The sequence below is a fragment of the Diorhabda sublineata genome, chromosome 3 (genome assembly GCF_026230105.1).
Source record: "Diorhabda sublineata isolate icDioSubl1.1 chromosome 3, icDioSubl1.1, whole genome shotgun sequence".
In the NCBI taxonomy this organism is placed as follows: Eukaryota; Metazoa; Arthropoda; class Insecta; order Coleoptera; family Chrysomelidae; genus Diorhabda; species Diorhabda sublineata.
Genome location: NC_079476.1, coordinates 34,356,796 through 34,378,852, shown reverse-complemented (window position 1 = coordinate 34,378,852; position 22,057 = coordinate 34,356,796). Strand labels below are relative to the sequence as shown.

Sequence of the window (22,057 nt, the reverse complement as noted above, 5' to 3'; positions counted from 1 at the left end):
GCGGAATGCGGGAAAAGATTATATCGATTAGATTTCAATTGGCAAGTGATTGTGCAATTTTTGGGATTATAAAATATTGAGTCCTTAACCAATTCAGAACGTGGAGTAGGAAGGTAAAGGTCGTGCTCTGCGTTCCTAGGTGAATAGCCGTACAACGATATTTATGAAATTGGAGAAACGTGCTTACGAATTAGGCAAACCGATGAATAAGGAAGGAAAAATCACAATTTTTAGGATTTTGAAGAAGTCCCTGCAGTGAGCTCTGCTGTAAGTCTGAGTAAATATCTATCAGCTCTCTTTTGTAGTTTGAAGATTCGCTCAAATTGAGTTGCACCACACGTACCCCAGAAGGGAAGGGCATATCGGAGATGCGACTCAATGAGGGTATAATAAACTGTTAAGGAGGTGGATAAGTTCAGTTCTTTGAAAACTAATCTCAGCGCAAAACAGGAGGAACTCAAGTGAGTAGATAATGTGACACTGTGGCATACAAATTTCTCGTACGACGCCTCGAGTTATAGGTTCTTAAATTTGCGAAATCGTAATTTATATTTTTAATTTTTAATGGATAATTTCGTATGTCTATGTAGTGTGATGGATGGATGGACGATGGAGCCCCTTCCCACGTGCTAAATCATCTTGATAACATTTTTCCTAATAGGTGGATTGGTCGGGGAGGTCCATTTGCATGGCCACCACGATTTTCCGAATTCAATTTTTTGAGGATAACTTGAAAGCTATTAAACAACACTATTAAACAAAAGGAACGAAATTATCGATAGAATAAACTTCCATTGTGACGCAATAATGTAGACTATTGGAATGCTCTTCAAAGCAATATCCACTTTAGACTCCGAAGTGTAGAAGTGCGAGGTGGCCACTTCGAATATTTATTATAGTTTTTTTTTTCGTTTTTGCTTAATAAGTTGTAGACTAACCCACTATATTTTAATGTTTTCCTTATGCAAGTAACACGAATTAAATTAGAAATGTTTTATTGTTTTTTAATACCATCTGTAAATATTTTCAATAAGTAATTACAATTTATGATAATTTTCTTTAGAATGTCTCTTTATGGCGAACGGTTTCCTTAGCATGTACAACGATCTACAAATCTACATAACTCCTAAACAATAAATTTTATCCAGTTAAACAAAGAGTAGATTTTTGATAAAAAATCGATTAACAAATTCGTTATTGCTATATTTAGATTATACGGTAAAATTTACGAATTGTTAGCCATTAGGCATGAGCCGCCTCTGGCCTTCAGATAGTAGTGTAGAATTATTTATTCCGTCAAACATACAACATGGACATACGTAATCTAATCATCCATTAGAAATTTATAGTGTTCGCATTTATAATTTAGAAAATATACGCATATATAAATTCTGATTTAGTAATTTTAAATACCTATGACTAAGAGACGAGGGGTTGTATTATTTTCACGACATCTATTCCCTTCCGAGTTTTTACATCAAGTCCCTGTTGATATACATTTTTTTAAGTTTTAGTGCTTTTTGTATTGAAATCTCGATTTTAGTTTCAATATAAATACTTTTGACTTTCCACGTGATTTAGATTTTGTGCCAAAGTTGCAAATTGTCATTTTGATAAGGACCTTAACAGGTCGTAACGTCAAATTTTCACCAATCCTTAAAAAAACTAATCTTCAGCTAATAATTTCCAATTTTTTCAAAAATTGCGCTAAAAATTTCGGCCTGTTCTAGTTTCAAATTACTGTATAACTTGACATAAATGTCAAGCCGACTTTGATTCAAAAAATGTGAGTTGAGTGACTATTTTTTATATCTATCCTCCTGTTAAAAATTTATCATAAATTCTACAAAAAAAGTGCTGGATTACAATTTCTTAAATTTTTAATATCTTCAGGAACAAGATTCTCCCAAATGCGTCTCCGTGGAATCAACGCCTTGGTTTTTTCTGAATTTTTTTCTCCTTTTCCCTCTTCTATTCGTTTTTTGAATTATTTAGAGTGCAGTGCTGCTATTTGTTTTTCTCACTTATTTATAAAACCTTTTTTTGATAGAATTTAAAGGGTCATGACAACGTTAGTTTTTATCTTTATAAGGAGAAAAAAAGTTTGTTCCCAAGGGTGCAATATGAAGTTACTTTTTTTATGAGAGTGAGTGGAAAATTTTTTCCCCATAATTTAATACCTTTAAAATATGGAAACACTTTATTTATCGATATGAACAATGTTTTCCATGTATTCTGGGATATCGTTACGAAGGATTTCAAGACAAAAACGAGACACATGTGTGATAAATCTTGTCGTTAAAGGGGTTGAAAGCTGTAGTATTTCTTGTAATAAACAGATTGTGAGAGAAATTAGTATTAAATATATCATCGGATTTCAAATTCTTAATAAATCGATTGATATTAATACAAATTAATACAATACAAGTTTTTTTTATAGAAAGAATTATTAGTAGGCAACAATGTAAATTGGAAACAGAACAAACCTGTCATTTTATGGTGTTTACGGGCTTAGTACGAAATTTGCATAATACTGGTAGCTTTCGACCCAACTTACGACACCTGGTTAGAACAAAGGAAAAACATATTTTTATTACCAATTGCTCCAAAATTTAATTAGCAAATTAACATATTCCTAAAATAGAATTTGTTTTGTGGTCAAATATTTTCAGCGTTCAGCAACAACGTCTTATTCAAAGCTAACAAAACTGCCTTCTGTGGATAGGTCTAACCTAAGTCTAAAATCTCATCGAATTTCATTGAATTTTGATGATTTTTGTTTTGAAACTTGTTTTATGACTCGGTTAGTAGCTTTCTCAACGACCAATCCATCCAGTTCGCTAGTGTACACATCTCAGAAAGGTTTAAGGTCAACGTTGGTGTTCCTCAGGCATACATCTTGTCGTCGTTCAAATCAACTGCTCCAATAAACTTGGCTAATTCAAGTACACTCCTGTTGTAGAGCTTCCCGTGAACCCCCGAGGGTAGACCTAGACCATTTCGGGAATCACTGGTTCACATTAATAACTAGTTTTCTTTGGTTCCGAAATGCATAGTGATTGTTGAAGTTTTGAATAAATTTTGAGAGTCAATTCAAAACGTTGACCGCGATTTGTATGCGACTCACAGAGTAGATAATATTCGTAATTGATATTCGTATGAGAAAAAAATTTCGAAAGATGTCACCGTTTACACACAAAGGTTACTCACCCTGTAGACAAATTATTCATTCTTCCTCTTTCGCCATATTAAACATTCTTGCGTGAATAAAATGATATCTAAAATACTTACACAATAAGTAACGCTTACTTAATAACAACCATGCAAATATTACTATAATATTTACATTGAATAACGCGAAAATACATAAATTGCAATAATTTACGTCTTTAACGTTTTTTTGGAGATGGTGAAGCAGGTTCTGGTTCAGTGGCGTCGTCGTAACTTTCTTTTTTAATATTTAGAATATTAGACAATGCTTCCACTGAAATTTTCATATTTAATCTCAGTAGCCTTCGGAATTTGCACATCCAATGTGTCAAGTGAACCTAACGTAAAAAATAAAATAAATTTTATTAAAAGTAACAAGTAACAATTCGTTCCTTCGGCCACCCGCTCATGTCTGAATTTGGATCTCTGGAATGAAAAGCAATCTGTTACTTGTATTCCATATTATTTTCTCTGTTTCGGCTTATATTCACATTATACATAGAAAAATATACATTAGGGAAATTACACCGTAACGTAGGTGGTCGGTTGGTAGCATTAATTCATGTTTGACAGTTGACTTTGGAAATATTCGAATTTAAAAGTTTGATTGAGTCCGAAAAAAACTCATCCTGTAAGCAGATTGTCGGGGGAAAAACTTCAATTTACACTACCAGACATAATGACACATAGTAAATTCAATATATCAAACCATTCATTCATTTTGAGGTTAGGTCTTTCTAAGAAATTTCCTCACTGTAGATTTGTATGTTTTGTTCATATTTCATTACTACGTTGTCTAAAAACTCATTATAATTTATTGTAAACAATATTTTTTATGTTTAATATGATAGCCCTGACAAGATCAGATCACCACCCTCAGACATTACCGAATAATGCCTCGTACAGTCAGCTGTTATTCAGAGGCACCAACCTACTACAGAAAATTACCAAAAATCGTTTGAGAAATTCTTACACGAAAATGCGTGCAAGAATAACGTTGTTCTAATACCGAAACAGAAAAAAAAATTCTGTCATACTTTTGTTGCAGCATCAGTTCTGCTATGCTTATGTTTATTTCACAACGAATCTGACATGACATTTTCAAATTTCGTAATAACCACTCCTCTTCTTTCATTTCTTTCATACGAATTTAAATCTCCAATGAAAACAAAAGTTAATAAGCGTGAATGTATTACTATTTTTTCCCACTGTATGGCAATTATATAAAAATAAATATTATCATTGCTATATTCACATCTCCTACGGCCCTGAATTTCTGCCTGTTGCGATTGTAAGTAATTATTTGTTGATGAGTTAACTAAAAAGCATTACAATTTATTTATTTAAGCGATACGGTTCGGTAACCAATTTCACTCTTTATAGCGTTGCAGAACGCGCACTGCAATTAAATTAGCAGTAAATTATATTTTACGTGCTTTTTGCGCAATTAAAAAATTTAAATATTCTAATCTTCTTTTTATACTAAATAAATCCAAATCTCTACACGTAAACTTTATCAATAAAATCAACAACATATACCTATAAACATAAAATGAATACCATTCCCTGCGATATCCCAAGTATCAGCGTCGATGCCAAGCTTTGTAGAAAGTTCATATTAAAAAGAAAAGGAAACAACAGCCATCTGGTTGTAGGTTATCTATATGGGGATAAGCTAGTCAAAGTAGCCTACAAATCATTCAAAGATTTCAGTAACTTCGAAACAGTAGTTTCGAAGTAGTCCATAAAGATCTGGTAGTGAATACTATTGACCAAGTATTACGACTTCATCGTCATACCAATGTGGAGATGATCCAATTCCTTGACACTGCAGGAATAGTAAAAAACTTTGAGGATTGAACTTTTCGAGCTGGTGAAAAGAGAGTGTCAAAAACAGAGTAATGTGCCTGCTGAAATGTATAATAACATTATTCTGCAATTCGAAAGCTTTTATTACGATTTATTCGTCTATTCTGTTAAAATGATTTCCAATACGTGCTCGGTTTCTTCCTCTTATCCACTATTTTTAAGAGAGGAGAGAATAAAGTATGAAAATCCCAATTAATGAACGATCTACTTGTGAATTATGAAAAATAAAAACTAATAAAAGCACTTTTACAAGACATAATTCTTATTGTATTATAAAAAAAGATAAATACAATCAAACAATTTAGGTGGTGGTATTTCGCTGGTATTCGCCAGAAGCGATTTCACGTTTAAAAGTCTAACTCTAAGTTTACTAGAATAATTTAAGACAATTTTCCACTGTAGCACTTCTCTTTCTAAGCAATTTGCTGGTGAATCTCTCTCCGTGCTCGTCTAAAACTGTACCTAAACTGTCGGGAAAAAATTCTGAAGGGAAACAAGCAAATGCAGCTTAAGTGGCATATTGCAACCTAAGGATTTTTAATTTCGATAAGTTCTAGATGTTTGTAGTTGTTCGAGTTTTTGTTACCTGGTAAGCTGCTGCACACATTTTTGAAGGCATCCCGTGATCTTTTCAACATTTTTGAAAGTGTAGTTTAAAATTTTACTTCTTTAAAACGTATTTGAGATCCAACGAACATTTCTTGTTTGAGCTTTGCTTCTTTATTCAAATAAAGGAGCGGATTTTCTTTTCTAAGCCTTTGACAAAAATTTTTCAACTCCGAGATCACCAACGGTAGAATGAATGTTTGTCTATTTGGCAATAATGAACATGTTCTATTATACACCATGAAAAATTGGCTCAATGGTGCAAGGTATAGGGTTTTTGTGCTACTTTCGTAGTAGACAATTTTTCTTTCTTTTTGTTGTAGAATTATGATTTATAAGAAATAAAAATTGCATTTGTGTAAGGGCAAAATGCATTTTGAAGAGTGTATCTTGAATGATTAAAAATTTATAACTCGGAAAATATTGCCAGAAATGAGTTCAATTTTACTATTCGGTAGTTTCTGAGTTTGTTGAACACGAATATCATGATCTACGAGGTACCTGGTGCCCAAATCCGACAACTACATCGTCTACTGGAGTCCAAAAGAAATTCGCTATAAAATTGGACGAATATATAACCTGGGGTTTTTAGAGGTTGCATAACACGAATATCACGACAGAAAGAGTGTTCGAGGCTCTCATTATAAAGTAACTATATTTTTTTAAAAAATAGTGAAGAACTAGAAGGTTATTTTTTCCTGCATTATAATTCTATATCTTCATGTTTATCGCCTCTCATTTCATTTCCTTCGTTCGTATTTTCTTTGGCAGTATATTCATGATAATCGGTGAGCCAGGAAATTGTGTCATTTTTATGGGGATTAAATGGTATTATTTTAGTTCTCATGCCCAATCAGTAAGTTTCATTGCATTGTTAATAAACTCTTTTCAAGCTCAAAGGTCATCACCGTCGTGTTATTCGTGTTATTCACTTTTCAAAATACATTTTCCTGACCAGAAGTTTTTGTCAGGTTATTCCGCAACCTGGTTAGGTTAGGATATCCGGACAAGGACCTGTTAAGGATGTAACGCGGATCAATAATGAAGTTCTGATCAGGTTTACATTATATGGTCCTTATCTGGATTACCTCATATGGTCCTGATCAAAATTGCCTCATAAAATGCTTATCAGGGTTACCTTTTATGATGGTTCTAATCAGGATTACTTTACATGGTCCTCATCAGGATTGCCTTGGAATGCTCTTATCCCGATTATCTAACATATTCCTGATTAGATTGTCCTCCCGATTTGTATGGGAGTAAGTAGTTCACACAAGCAAAAATTATTTATAAGAATAATCATTTTTAGATGAACCAAAAAAAAATCATAAACGCTGTCTTTTTAATTTGTTATGAAATCAGTTATTTGTACTACGAGGATGTATTGATATCTAGTTAGCCTAGACCAGTTCTATGCATACACAAAATATTGCGTTACCATAGCAACGAACAATAACTTATTAGAAGTGTTGGTGTAAAGTTTGACGTCAAAAAGTAAAGCAGAGTTACGCAATAAATTGAAAGAAATGTCCACCGCAGATTTACGAAGATATGCTTAATATCCTTGGTAATCAATGTCCTTCGTATGCGACCGTGAAAAATTGGACTGCAAGCTTCAAAAGAGGTAAATTTTCCATTGAAAATATCGATGCAGTTCATGACATGATTTTATCAGACCGTCGAATTGGACTAAAACGAATATCTGAAGCACTGAATATTATTTAATATGACCGCGTTCATCATATAGTTCACTTCAATTTGGACATGAGAAAAATTGCTGTAAAATGGTTCCCCAAATGTTTAAATGTTGACCAAAAGGGTAGAAGCATCGCGTTCGATCTGTGCTCGATTTGAAAACGGTGTAGACTTCTTAAACCGAATTGTGATTATGGATGAGACTTGGGTACATTTCTACGATCCAGAAACAAAGCAACAATCGATGGAATGGCGACACTCTGGTTCGTGTCCAAAAATCTCCTGGAAAAGTTCTTGCTTCAGGTTTTTGGGATTGCCATGGAGTAATCATGATTGATTTTTTGGATAAGGGTAGAACAATAACTGGAGATTACTATTCGACATTACTGACCACTCTACGGGAAAAAATTAGAGAGAAGAGAAAAGACGCGGAAAGCTATCCAAAGTTTGCTTTTGCAAACAAATCTCATGTTGCCATGCAAAAAATTCGTGATTTAGGGTTTGAATTACTAGAACACCCCCCTTATTCACCAGATTTGGCTCCGTCCGACTATCATCTCTTTCCTCAACTGAAAAGAAGTTTTCCAACAAGGAGGTGATAAAAGCTGTGGAGGACTGGTTTGCAGAGCAGAAGAAACATTTTCTTTGAGTAATAAAATATTTTGACATCGAAATTTTGTTTGGTTCTATAGTAGGCTAAGAATTTTTCGATATATCCTCGTATAATTTAGAAAATTTAAATGAAAAATTTCCTTTACTTGTATCAACCATCACTTTAAGAAGAACTAAACCAACTGCACATTTTCTCTGTCTGTAGGCACAATATTTCTTTAGGTTACTTCCGATACATTTGCATCACATGAATAAGTATATAATAGATTAAAAACTCACTCATCGCTATAAGGTTTTTCACATTTTTTTGTATAAAATATTTTTGTAGAAAATGAATTTTCTATAGTTTTATAGGAAAAACTTGCCAACAAACACTTTCTGTCTCAAATGAATAGGAAAATTATTAGCAGGGATAACATTTGACAGTAGCAACTTCATACAACTGGATGTAAACCAATGAGAGAGAACGTTCTTTAGATCCGAACGCTTCCAATATAAACATTGATGAAATAATAGAATAAAAGAAATATAATGTTGACTGTGTCAGAAACTATTCACGCAAAGATTTAGATTTAGTTAGATATTGATATCAACTTCTCTTTATATTATTGACGTACAGCCTTTCTTGGAGTAGTTTATACTTTAGTTTGATATCCAATTCAACAGCCAAATGAATAAGCATTTCCTAAAAGTAAAATACGAGTATTGTTGAATTGAAATTCCTAGGAAGCTCCAACTTGATGATGCAATAATAGAAATATTCGGATGAATTTTTCCAGTCAGGAAACCTGAGAGATTCCTTGGACATGCCTTGAAAAAGCCTGAAGAAAAATTAATGTATTTTCAAACGGGTCAATCTAATGTGATCCTAGTGTGTGGACCTTGTCAGGATATCCTGATGAGAAAGTAATTTATTTGAAATAGGGTTAACCTGATGGCGCTACTATCGTAGAACTCATCAGGTATACTCTAATAAGGTTAACCTTGTTTTAACCTGATAAGGTCATTATGATGTTTAAAGGAAATGAGGAAAATATTCGAGTTCGGTCTCTGCATAAATGAAATTTTCATTTCTTGTTCATAATTTTTGTTTGCAACTTTGCCTGAGGCTCTTCCGAATCGAAAGCGTCTTAATCCATCTTACTATTAAAAATCCTAGGTTTGGCCATTTTGTCAATTATTCGATTATTATTAATAAGGTATGTAATTGTTTTTGTCTTGTCCCACAACAAAAAGCATGTATAGGCTCTTCTTTACTTATTTTTTAATGTTATTATCAAAATTTGAATCTTTTACTTTTGGGTAATCATTTTTCAACATATTGAGATTAGAATTTCATCTTCTAACCATATATGCGAGGTTATATAATTTTTTAATAAACAAAGTGTTAAATTATCTATGGAATGTTTTTTATTTAGCAAAAAAAACATTAAAATTGATTAAAATTAAGTGAAACATAACGTTCTTTTATTTTATACAATAAATAACAATGCAACTGATAAACTTTATTCGAATTCCTCAAATATTAGTTTCTATTGATAGGAAAATGTATTTCGCTAACGTACGTTATCACCTTTACTGTATATTTTATGGATTGGAAATATTTATTTCACCGCTATAATTTTGTATTTATTAAAATACTTCTGATACTGAAACTATTTGTTTAAAATGTAATGAAGAACTTTAATAATCTACATAAAATTCCAATATAAAAGTTCTATTATTGTCTGCTATAATACAACTTAGTTATCTTAATAATTCTGCTTCTGAAGACGTCAAAATCCTTTGTTATTTTTCACATTAACCCTATTTTTAGCTCCTTCAATCAAAAATAGAACTGTGTTTGTCTGAAAGAAAATGGATTGGAAGCAAGTCCATCAGCCATAGGATTTTTCAATGAGTTTTCTTAAATATTAATTTTAATATCCTTGATAAAATTTACTAATACGAGTACATCTAAAGTATGTCAGTTATCTATGTTCAAAAGGTGTGGTTTAAAGGTAGGTAGTGACTGTAACGAATTGTTTGTTTTATGAATGTGATTGCTGCATCTGAAAAAAATGTGATTGTGATCAGCACAAGAATTATTATCGCAGGTAAAGGCTGATGATTGTATAATACCCAGCTTGGCAAGATGGGCGGGGTATCTTCCATGATGAAATCTTCATTCTAAGTATACTTGCCGAGTAAAATTTCGAAGTTGTGTATTTATAAATATAGTTCGGAGGTGAGGGTAAGGTAGGATAAATTTGAAAATAGGAATTATTTGAGGATCGTGAAGCGGTATCCCAGTGTTTCTGTCAAGATACTTAGAATTTACCTATTAATGAATTGATCGTATCTCTTCCTGTATATACGTTAAAAAAACTCCATTAAGTATGTCTTTTAATCCAAATGAATGTCTTGCCCACATTTAATAATAATATAGTTTTGATGTCACATAAAATCCGACATATCGTTCTTTCGAGATGAGTCTGTTTTATGGCACACAGATCTAGAACAGATAAAATCACACCCCCATCTTTTTCATTTGACTTCAACCAAGAAAGACCCTGTAAGGTAGGATACAGCTCTGCAATATATATGCTACATATATCGGGTAATTTGATTCGTAAAGATTGCTTTGTATTCTGAATGTAACTCCATCCCTCGTCTTAGATCCATCAGTATATATTATTGTCTTGTCAGCAAACTCTGGTAGTATGGATTTCAACAAGATCGAGTTACTGCTACTAGATTCGGTATAATTAGGGATTATGACTTTGTTGACTTCAAATATAGCTTGATAAGGAATGTGATATACGATAAAGTTCTGTTGGTTCTGTATATATTATTGAATTCAATTGTTTGAATAAAGTCTTTCGCAAGTGGAGGTGTGTTTTTAATCCTTCAATATCAATGGGTTTGAGGGTGTGAGTTTTTCTGTGGAAATGTTACTTAAATTATTTATCGTGTTTGTCCAGAGTGTTTAGAGTTTAATTAAATATTTCTGAGACAATAATTGCTGCCGTAGGTTACATTCTGCGACTGGTGTTGATCTCATTGCACCGAAACAAATTCTAAAGGCCGCTTGACATGCAACACAATGTGCAAGAAATTGTATGCAATTTCGCTGACAACGTGCAATCCAGTGAAAGTCGCAATATTTCTTGATGAAGTTCAGCTGATTGTTTCATGCAAGTTCTCGCAATTGCGACATTATCGATATGGTGCCATTTTTATTGTATGCAACCTGCAATTCTAAAAAGAAATCTAGTTACTTTTGGTATAACAACCAACCAAATGTCAGTCTTAGATCAGCTGACTTTCGTAAAATTAATCATTTTGACCTCTTGGTAAATAAATCTAACCTTATTTCGATTATGGTTTTGTTCATATTTGTTAACAAGATCGAAATAATTAGTTTTACGAAAGTCAGCTGATCTAAGACTGACATTTGGTTGGTTGTTATACTAAAAGTAACTAGAACTACAACTTAAGCGCAATTATAACATAAAACCGATAATCTTGCAGAATGTTCGATATCTTGCATGAAACAACTGAAAGAAATATTGCGTCTTGCATTGCACGTTGTATTGTTTCATGTCAAGCGGCTTTGAGGCATTTATATTGCATACGATCTATTTATCTTATTATATTTGTAATACTACCCGACACATGTAACATCTATAGTCTATAACTTATCTAACATAACCCCTGAAAAACATGATAGCGATAGAAGGAGCTGCGCCCCATGAGCGATTTGTAACACATTTCAAGAGATTATAACCTTTTTCACATTAATGTATCAAATATCTTATATGTTATTATATAATCTTCATGTTCTTATTTCTTAAATCCTTTATATATGACTAGCTGACCCGGCAAACTTTGTACTGCCTCAATGTATAAATAAAAGACCTAAACTTTTGTATGAAATAGACAAAAGAAATTCTTTTTTAATAAAAAATGCTCGGTATCAATGAAGTTTTATTATTATTTTCGCTTAATTACACATGATGCTTACTTACAAAACAGAGTTTTCCTAAAATACTGGCTATTTATAAGGTTTCAATTTGATATTGACAGACACACACACACACACACACAGTGATGACACAGTTTATTAATCAAATTGAAACTTTCTGATAAACTATAATTTTTGTTTTGCTTTGTGATGAGTAAATAAAAAATTTGGCGGTTGATCGACGCGCGAACACGCGACATATAATTGTCCATACTCGAAACAGGGAAACTCCGCAAACTTCCAACAACTGGCCTTGCGATTTATTTTTGGTTATCATAAATGCCAGATGTACCGGAAATTGTAAACGTTTAAAATCAAATGGTAAATCCGTTGTACTCATCGATATACGCGGGACCAAGACATCCTCTCCTTTATATTTTCCTTTTATATTGTTGCTTCAATGAGGTTAGGCAGCATGGTGACAACTGATCTTACTTTTAACTGCAATTTGTGAGGTAGTAATCCAAGCAAGTCCAGTGAATTTAAAAACTCCGTGGGATAGTTGACTACGTCATCCTGGTTCATAACGGTGTCGACTGATTTGAAGGAAACTAATTGTCCCGAAAGAAAATTCTGAATGGTCGCATTGAGGTCCTCGACATCTTTATTTTTCGCCGAAAATATTGCCCGTTCACCCAGACAATTATGGTTATTGAAGTGTTGCGTTATATCTGGAAAAACAAGCTAAATACGCTTATATTTTGAGTCTGTGATGTGACAGGAATCTGTGGGTAATGTGATGAATCCGGTCGAGGTGTCCACTATGGTTTTATCATTTCTAATGTCTAAAAACTGCTTCGCAAACACATTTACAGTTTCACCTTGTTGCAAAAATACTCGTCTGTTAGCAGTAAAGTGAAACTATCACAAAAAATCAACAAAAAAGCACATAACTTGAAAGTTCTCGCGCACGTAGCGGTAATCGTCTTTCACAAAGATAGAAGGATGTACTTTTTGGCTGGATGGAGGATGAATCGACATATTAGTTGGTTGTCAAATGTCAAATATTATGGTTGCGTTCAGAAATTCAATTTGTGATAAAACATCAAGGAAAAACACAATTGTTTTCATTTAATTCCGATCATTTTTATATTTATTCACCTTTTAAACCTTCTGGACTTCTACAAATAATTCAAGATCAAAATTAGCCAACTTGGTCCAGCCTTTCTCGAGTTTTAACGACACTAACGAACAGCAATTCATTTTTATATAAATATATGTATATATATGTTTCTACGTAGTCTTGATTTTAGGTCTCCTAGATCTAAAATTAGTTTTTTGAAAGACAGACTAAAATTTGATGTTTGGACTACTTTCAGTCTTCCTGATAAAGTAGTCGAAAAGTCAAATTTTTAGTCATTACTTACACAATACTAAAATATTGCAAGCAGTCATTGATGTAAATAATATTTTAGTTATGTCGCATCTTTTTCTGAGTATAGGAAACTCACATAACTGAGTGTCTCAGTTCAATTGAATGTAAATGAAAAGCAACTATTTTTGAACAGTATAAGCCCATAAGAGACGATCCCAACAAATTTACTGTTCAGATGTTTTGTATTTGTACTATCTCTATTGATGAGTTATTTTCGTAACTGCAGATATATACTTTAACTGTCATACAATTATAATATTGATGAGTGATGGCCTAAATTTGTTCTGGAATTTATTTAGAATTTTTACGGTTTTATCTCATACCATTTAAAAATAATCAAAAACAATATAAAAGTTATTCACGTTTTTGCAACCAGGAATTATTTTGACTTATCTAGAGCGAGGTCAACTCGTGGAATTATATAAAAAGAAACGATTTCAGTTTGTGGCTAGTCTAAAGATATGAAATCGTGGTAAACCAACCTCAGTTTCCTTTTTCTCTTATCAATTTTGCAAAATATGTGCAGTGCTACGCGATAACATACTAAACAACCTTGGTGCAGTTCAACTGATATATTTAAATTTAGAAATTGAAGAGGCGAAGGTTGCTGAACTATTTCCATCGAAAATAATCTATATGATGTACAGAGAAAGTGTATAATCAATTTTTATTCCAGCTTATATTACGTAGAGAAACTAAATATAATACAATAAATTAAATAAATTATATATTCATATAATACATTGCATGTCGTAAGAAAAAAGTTTATATGATTTTCATTGTCGTTATTGGTGGATAAAATCTGCATGTTTCTCAACGAATTTATAACGTAAACGATATAGAAACTGCGTCAATGGTTTGGAAAATGCTCGACCTCGTCAGTTTTCGATTAAAGGGAGACGCTTTTTCCGGTATTTTCCATTATAAACGAGGAACCATTCACCTCAAAATATTTCGATAGAATCGGGTGAGACGTCATTTTAAAATCATATCTATACTCGTTTTTGATTTTTGAAATTAAATAAAAAGAAAATTGACATTTCAAACCTCAATTTATTAATGTATTTTTGATTCAATAACTGTATATATGGAATACACGGAATTTTTTTAATCAAAATATATCAGAATCATCTTGATATTTCTGCTAGATACTTGCCATGCAGTGCTTTACGCCTCCTTTGTTCAAATAGTTGTTAATTTGCAGGTTTTTCAGAATATATAAAGTTTTTATCTTCAAGAAACGGCGAAGATGTTTTTTTTTTCATTTTTCACCACTACCCTGTGTAACGTAATTCGTTTGGGTTACAGGACTGTTGACAGTATCTAGTTTTTATGTCTGATATTTTTTTTAAAAATATTATACGGCACTTTTACAATCTACTCTATAAGCAGAGTAATAAGTAACTTGTTTTTAAGTCACTAAAGTGAGTCAGGAACCATCCATTGACGGTACTCTGAAAGTATTTATTGTGGGAGATCTTTTGGCCATATTCTCTTCAATCTTCCCTTTGCTAGTTGCTAGTTGAATAGATTTTTGGCCAGTTTTTGGTGGATGATTTCGCACACTTGGTTATATCGGTGTAGATCGTCGGTATTAGCTAACACACTACAAGCAGATGTTATATGCTGAAAGGTCTCTGATGGCTGCTGGCACTTTCTGCATATGTAGAATTGAGTGTTCGGATCCTTAATAACATTTTTCTTGTAGTTATTCATGTTAATAACTTGATCCTGGATAGCCATTATGAAGCTTTCGGTCTCTGAAAATAGATTTCCGCTACGTATCCATCTGTTTGAAGCTACTTTGTCAACACGCATCTGGTTGAGGTCGTGATATTGTCTACCTTTCGTGACAACTGTTCCAGTTTCTCGATGTCCAATACTATATTATTATTGTTACCATTCTTATTATTAATTATATTATTATCAAATGTAATATGCCAAAAAATAAAAAATATATCCTGTATAGAATATATGTACATTTTTATATGTAATTAAAATCCATTCAGTGTTATTTTTTCCTTTCATCATTCTGTCCCGATTTGTTCGATCAATCCCATCTTTGGTCTTTCCCTTCTTCTTTAAATTTATTTTATTTAAATGTTGTTATTCGTCATATTTCTTCATTTTTGAATCTTCTAACTAATTTGAATTCTTATTTATTGAAAATATTAGTAGCGCAAAGGCAACAAAGACAATTTTTCGTCTAAATAGTCAATTTATATATTTTTTTATTGAAGTCGATAACGTGTGCTTTTAATGGAAGAAACACTATTAATTTTCTAAACTTTTTCAAATGACTTTGTATCATGCGATATTGGTTACCGAAAATAGCCTGTCAGTTTAACTGAACGGTAGGTAATTTGTTAGTTCAATAGAATAGACTAGTCCCTATATGGTACACAAAATTGAATTGTAACCGAATACCTTGAAATTAGTTATTTTTACTTCGAGCAGCTCAAACGGGCAATCAATTTGACTCACTTCTCGAATTACCTACTTTGAAGTGGAATTATTACGTGCCTTGAATTAATGAAATATTCTTTGATCATAACTTGACCATTATTTATAGTTATTTGAAAATAATGACAGATGTTTAATACTAAGTTTAGTGAATTCAAATAGGTTTTGATAATTTAATAAAATATATTAATAAAATTAATGATGTTTTATTTACTATCACCAAATAAAAACAATTCTTTTTTCGAATTCTTTGTGTAAATTTTTGTACAAGTTACTTGAACATCTTGGTGAAGTTGCCAACAGTATTTAGGTGTTTCATGGGTGTAAAGGTTAACCTTGATCCTTTAGTTTCATTTAGTTTTAGGTTCATTAAATCCAAAACTTCTATAATAGTGGATCATTCGAAGTCAAAGATTCTTCTAATGGTAGGTGCGACAGAATTACCATTTTTAAATTAAGATTCTGGAACTATTAAAATATTCGCAGATACTGAACTTCTAGGCAAAATATTCCATGATGCCTAAAGACTAAATGGTTACTGTTTCAATTAAGCTCAGATCCATAACTAGAGTCAATCTCAGTAAACATTCCGTGCTCTACATTTACTGTAAGACGGAATTTATGAAATTACATTAAAGGTATACAGTTCAGCATCTTATCCTCATTGCATTCAATAAAATAACTTCCTTTGAATAGAATTTAAGTCATCTGGTGATTTAGGAACCGGAAAATCTACATTTTATACTATTGGTCGGATCGTGGATAGAAGATTACGGTTGTTCTTTTGCTTGAGCTGTGACCAGGAATATCAACATTGCAAAAGTAGCAATCATCAGAATGATTTATTGGCAGCAAATTAGAAGATTTCAATATGCTGTGTGTGAAGTATGATAGATAAACCTTGTTTAAAAACTATGTTATCATTCTTTAGCATTTTTTAATCACAAATTTGCCACAAATATAATTACTCAGCAATGCTATTAATTTTTTTTAACCTAAAATGTATTTTAGCAGTGCTACCAATGCCATCTGCATCAATTAGATCTAATTGTGCAACATATTTTCAGTTCGTTGATTCAATTCAATGAATTTAACAATAAAATTGTAAAGTCGTTGGTGATATAGCTCTTCAAGTAGTATATTTAGTTCTAATCATGTAAAAATCCACTTACTCCTGGGATAACAGAAATTCTACTTATAAAAACAGTTAATGTGGAACTTTTGAAGTCTCAACCATTTTTAATATTTCGATGATATTATTTCAGGGCTTAATTAGCCTTGGGAACATAACGTGGTGGAATGTGAATTTAGGGAATTCGTTGACCTTTCTCACTCAAATAAATTGTCTAAAACATCACCTGGGTTAAACAAAATGTCATGGAATGTGACGACCGTAATTTAAGTAAGGGACAAGGTTATATCAAATAACTGCCGGCCAATTAACTTGATATTTATCAGCAGTAAGATCATGGGACACATTCTAACAAAGCAATAGACAATTGTCTTGTACATACTAACCAATCCCTTCAATTTTCTCAACGCCTTAATGTTTCTTTCAAGATATAGATGTGATCTATGTAATAATCTAAAAAAAAACTAAAGGTATTGAAATATACTGACAAAATCTGTTTCAAGAAATTTTCTTCATGTTACATAATTGAAGAACTGTTAATATGAGGTAGTATCGATACTTTTCACGATCTCTCTGTCCATAAATCATCAAATGGCTATTATGCAAATTTGCAGAAACTGGATTCATATGTTCATTTTTCTACGTTGGAAAAACCGATAAAGAATATGTGTGCAGAAAGTTAGCAAGCTAGAAATTGATTAAAGGTATTGAAAAATTCGCTAAATTAAATTTGTATCGGTCAATTGTTTGATCTTCAAGAAAGAGCGATGCGATAGTAGTAGAAAACCCTCGGCAGAAGTAAGGGAAAGTCAAGAAAAACCCCCTGTAGTGTCGAAGGAAAATTTAATATGCAAATATGTTTTCCAAACAATTGAAATAAAAATGGCAACAATCTTTCAAGCTGGAGAGCCTATTCGTAAAAAATATTACCAAACAAGTATCTTTAAATTATATAGCAACTTAAGGTCATCTTAGAGAGAGTACCATCGGGAAAATTAAGGAAAACTGTGAATATAATAAATATCTATGCTACCCTCGCTCGCGTATTTCATTATCTATTTACCTTGGCATATTTTTTATCTCATTTCCTTTAAGCATTCTAACCTCTAACTTCCAACTGCCACATATTATCTTTCATTTCATTCTTGTACTTGTTTCTTCTTGTTATTTTCCTATTCTATTCGTTTTTGTTAATTATTTGAGGTACTAAAATCCAGATCCAATTCAAAACTATATGCTAAAAATCTTGAGTAAACCTTATTGAGTAGAAAACCTACTCTATTGTTTTTGTTTAGCTTCAACTTATGAAACGTATTTGTTTCAGATTTTGGAGGATAGGAAATTCAGCAGCGACGTCGAGGTATATGCCGATATACGTAAATTTCACGCATATACGACACTTAACGCAAAAAATCAGTTTCGTGCTCCCACCGAGTGGGGCATCGTTCTACGACCTACTACGTTATCTACCGACAAAACGGCGGAAAATAACGACGAAGACGTCGCCGCCGCTGCCTCGACGCCCTTTCCCATTACTTCTTCCGACCAATTACATTGCCTCGCCTGCGATTCCGAGCGAGTCCGTTCTTGTTGGGTTATAGCCATGCGCCTGGCCAAGGTAAGTCTGATTAATATATATGTACTATTTATTCTACGCCAAAAAACGCTTAAACTACACTCGTGTGCAAAAAAATCGACTCAGGCGACACCCCAAAGCCAGAGTCAGCGATAAGTGTCCAGTGCGCTGACTCTGAGTTAATATGCTGTTTCCAGTGGTTACCTTCATTACCAAGAGACTATTTACTTTCATCCAAGACGAGGTTCAGGAATAAAAAGGTGTACATCGGAGAGTGATGTCCGATTCATTGTCAGCACATCGTTGAGAAACGGGGCACTAGTGTTCAAGTCCTACAATAGAGCTCAGAGAAACGCGAGGAGTGGCTGAGAAGTCAAAAGAAATCTTAAGGTAGCTAATATTGAGCCAAAAGGTCAGTTACTGACCCCAAATTAACCCCAGCTCATCGACCAGCCCATCTACGATTCTTCTTAGACGAAAGCAGAGTATACCTGCATGGTAGCGATGTGGATGAATTTACAGAATACCTGGGTAAGGTTCGCGCTGTATTAAATAAAAGAAAACGTGGCTTTTAGAGGAAGTTTCTGGATGGTTTGGGCGGACGTTTCAGTGAAAGCAAAACCCGAGTTGGTTTCTATTGAAACTGGCGGTGGAGCGGGAGGATTAACGGCGAACTCACAAATAGAAGAAATTTATAATTGAGAAGTTCTGATTTCGCAACGTTGAAAGCGTATAACTCAAAAAAGAGCTGTATAATATTTTTTTTTCACGTCACAGCATTATTTTCAGGTCATCTACTCACTCCCAAAGTTTTTGCATCAAGTCTTGGAACCCTCTATATAAGCACAATATGAAACTTTCTCTGAATATTTCTTGACATAAGATGCTACCTATGGTATAAACATATGAGTAACTTCAATTCAAAATCCACTGCGTGAGACCATCTAAATATTCCTTTGCTTTCTTTATAACGTTGAATTTCATTCTCGAGACGAGATGTCAGTTGTGTTAGCAATGCAAGGTTTGATAGAAATTCTCCAACTGCAATTCGATTTTGCGAAGTGTCGGATTTTATGATTACGAGCTTTCCACCAAGCAGAATATAACATATATCGATTTCGTCTAGATATGTTGAAATTTTGATGAGCCGCATTTTAATTCAAAATGTATTGGTATTGGAATTTTTATATTAACACTTACTTACAAATCCACTATAATACATATCAATAGTAGGAATGAAACTTTGAGGTCATTTAAAACTTCGATATTTCATTTTTCAGTCATGTTATTATATAGTAATATTTATTTTAAATAAGATGATTTTTTTGCTCACCAAAGAACTATTTAGTGAGAACATCACTTGCTGCAAATAGAAAACAGCCTAAACCTACGCGTAGTACACACCTGGAGATTTTTGTAAAACGTAGATGGACTAGTAAATATTGAACTTATTTTACGACTAGTACAGACCCAACCTGGTACACCGTTTAGTCGAGGAGTCGGAGATCATTCTTTCAATATCATTCAAATAGTACAACAGATCGTTGTAATTGTTGACTACGAAAGTTGTACGGCGTTGTCAAGCTTACAATTGAGCTCACACCTTCTAAGATCTAATCGGTAAAAAAATCTTCTAAAATGGAATTAGACGTAGAAGTCGTTTAAGGAAGATATTCACATCACAGGGTTTATTAGAAAAATTTTTATGGAAAAACGTGATATATCTGAGATTAAGTTATTTAAGAACAATGAAACATTATGTATATGAAGACGAGTCCCACCTACGTTTTAGTCAGTCGATGAAGTATGACTATACCAAAGTCGGTTTACGAATACCAGTTTCTAGAGTAAAGGTTTTGTTTCTGTCGTTTGATGCCAACCCATCATTTTTGATCAGGAGTAAGGTAGGTAGTCCATCTGTAATTGCTTGGTTCGCAAATAAATCGCTCTTCCTTTGTACTAGGGAACCAAATAAAATCAAAGGCTAGACTACTTGGTTTGAAGATATAATACAGATATTGTATTTGGGTAAAAATAAAGTAATCGAAGATGAGGTTTTGTATGTGTTGTAATGTTTTTAGACAGTCTGTTTTTATAACAGTTTTAAATACTTAACTATCTGGAAAAAACCTATTGGGAAGTTATATTACATTTTATTGGTGCTTTGTTAACGAGGGTATCATTTAGTTTAGTTTAAGTCCAAGCTATTACTAGATCCAGTGGTAGAAGTAATTTATACTGAAGAAAGTGATGAATATATTCCTCAAAGCTTAAACAATATTATCTAGAATACGCATTGGATATACACTTCTTATATATAGGAGGTAGCCACACCTTAAGTAACGAGATTAGCGCTGTTACAGAAAAAGTACGTATGCGCTAAAGGTTAGCGACTGTCAGCTAAAGCCTACTCTTTCGAATGCGTGTATGTAGACGAATCAGTATAACCGTATCCTTCGTTTGTATAGGGGTTTTTGTAGTAAACATAATTGACGTAAAAAGAAAGCAAGGATTATTGTGAAACTTCACATGAAACTTTGTAAAGTTTCATGCAAGTTTATTGAAACAAGTGTATGGCATGGAATGTTTGTCGCGTCCACGTGTTTTTGAGTGGTTTTCATGATGGCCGAGAAGATATTGAAAATGATTCACGGTCGGGTCGCCCTTATACGTCAAAAACAGATAAAAGTCGGAATCTTGTTCGATCTGACCGTCGCGTCGGCTAAGTGCTCGTGCAATTGCTGAATCTATAGATATTTACAAAGAATATATGCGACAAATTTTACATGAGAATTTTAAGAGCTAAAATTGCGTGCAAAACTGGTACCTCAAATCCTCACATTTAACCAACAAGAAGCTCGCAAAAATATTTGTATTGATGGGATGAATGCGATTGAAATGACTTGAACTTATTAGAAAATGTGTTAACGTGTGACGAATCCTGATTTGTAGCCATGATGATCCTGGCACAAATCGTCAATCCATGCACTGGAAGAATCCAACTTCGCCAAGAGCCACATAAACGAAAATGAACAAATCAAAATACAAAGCAACTATTATTGTTTTTTCGATATTATTGAAATTATATACCTTCACTGGGCTCTTGAAGCTGAAACTGTTGACCAACATTATTATCTTCACGTTTTTACTGAAGAATAAAAAGAAGACGACCCGAATTGTGGAAGGAGAAGTTATGGCTTCTCATCAAGAGGATGCGCTAACTCATTCCACACTGTTCACTCTCCTCATTCTCCAGATCTTGCACCGTGCAAATTCTACTTCTTTCCTAAGGCCAAATCTGCATTAAAAGAAACAATATTTGAGTCTGTTGAAGCTGCGAAAGGAAAAGCGGAACGCGTTCTAAAGTAATTGACAGAAAAAGACTTTCTGGACTGTTTCCATCAATGGAAGATTCGCATGAAGCGATGTAGCGATAGAGGAGGTGTATATATTGAAGGTGATGATAAATAAATATACATATCAAGAAAAATTATGCGATATCATCAGTCTTTT

At 33.1% G+C, this 22,057-nt stretch overlaps 1 protein-coding gene across 4 annotated transcripts in view; it reads left to right on the top strand.

Moving 5' to 3' along the window:
- Window positions 1-22,057, top strand: part of LOC130442195 (growth factor receptor-bound protein 14-like) — a 385,241-nt gene that overhangs the window by 187,395 nt on the left and 175,789 nt on the right. For all 4 annotated transcript variants that reach the window (XM_056776316.1, XM_056776314.1, XM_056776313.1 and 1 more), the window contains exon 7: window positions 18,293-18,586. In XM_056776316.1, coding sequence (XP_056632294.1) covers window positions 18,293-18,586 — 294 coding nt within the window. The remainder of the gene's footprint in view (window positions 1-18,292; window positions 18,587-22,057) is intronic.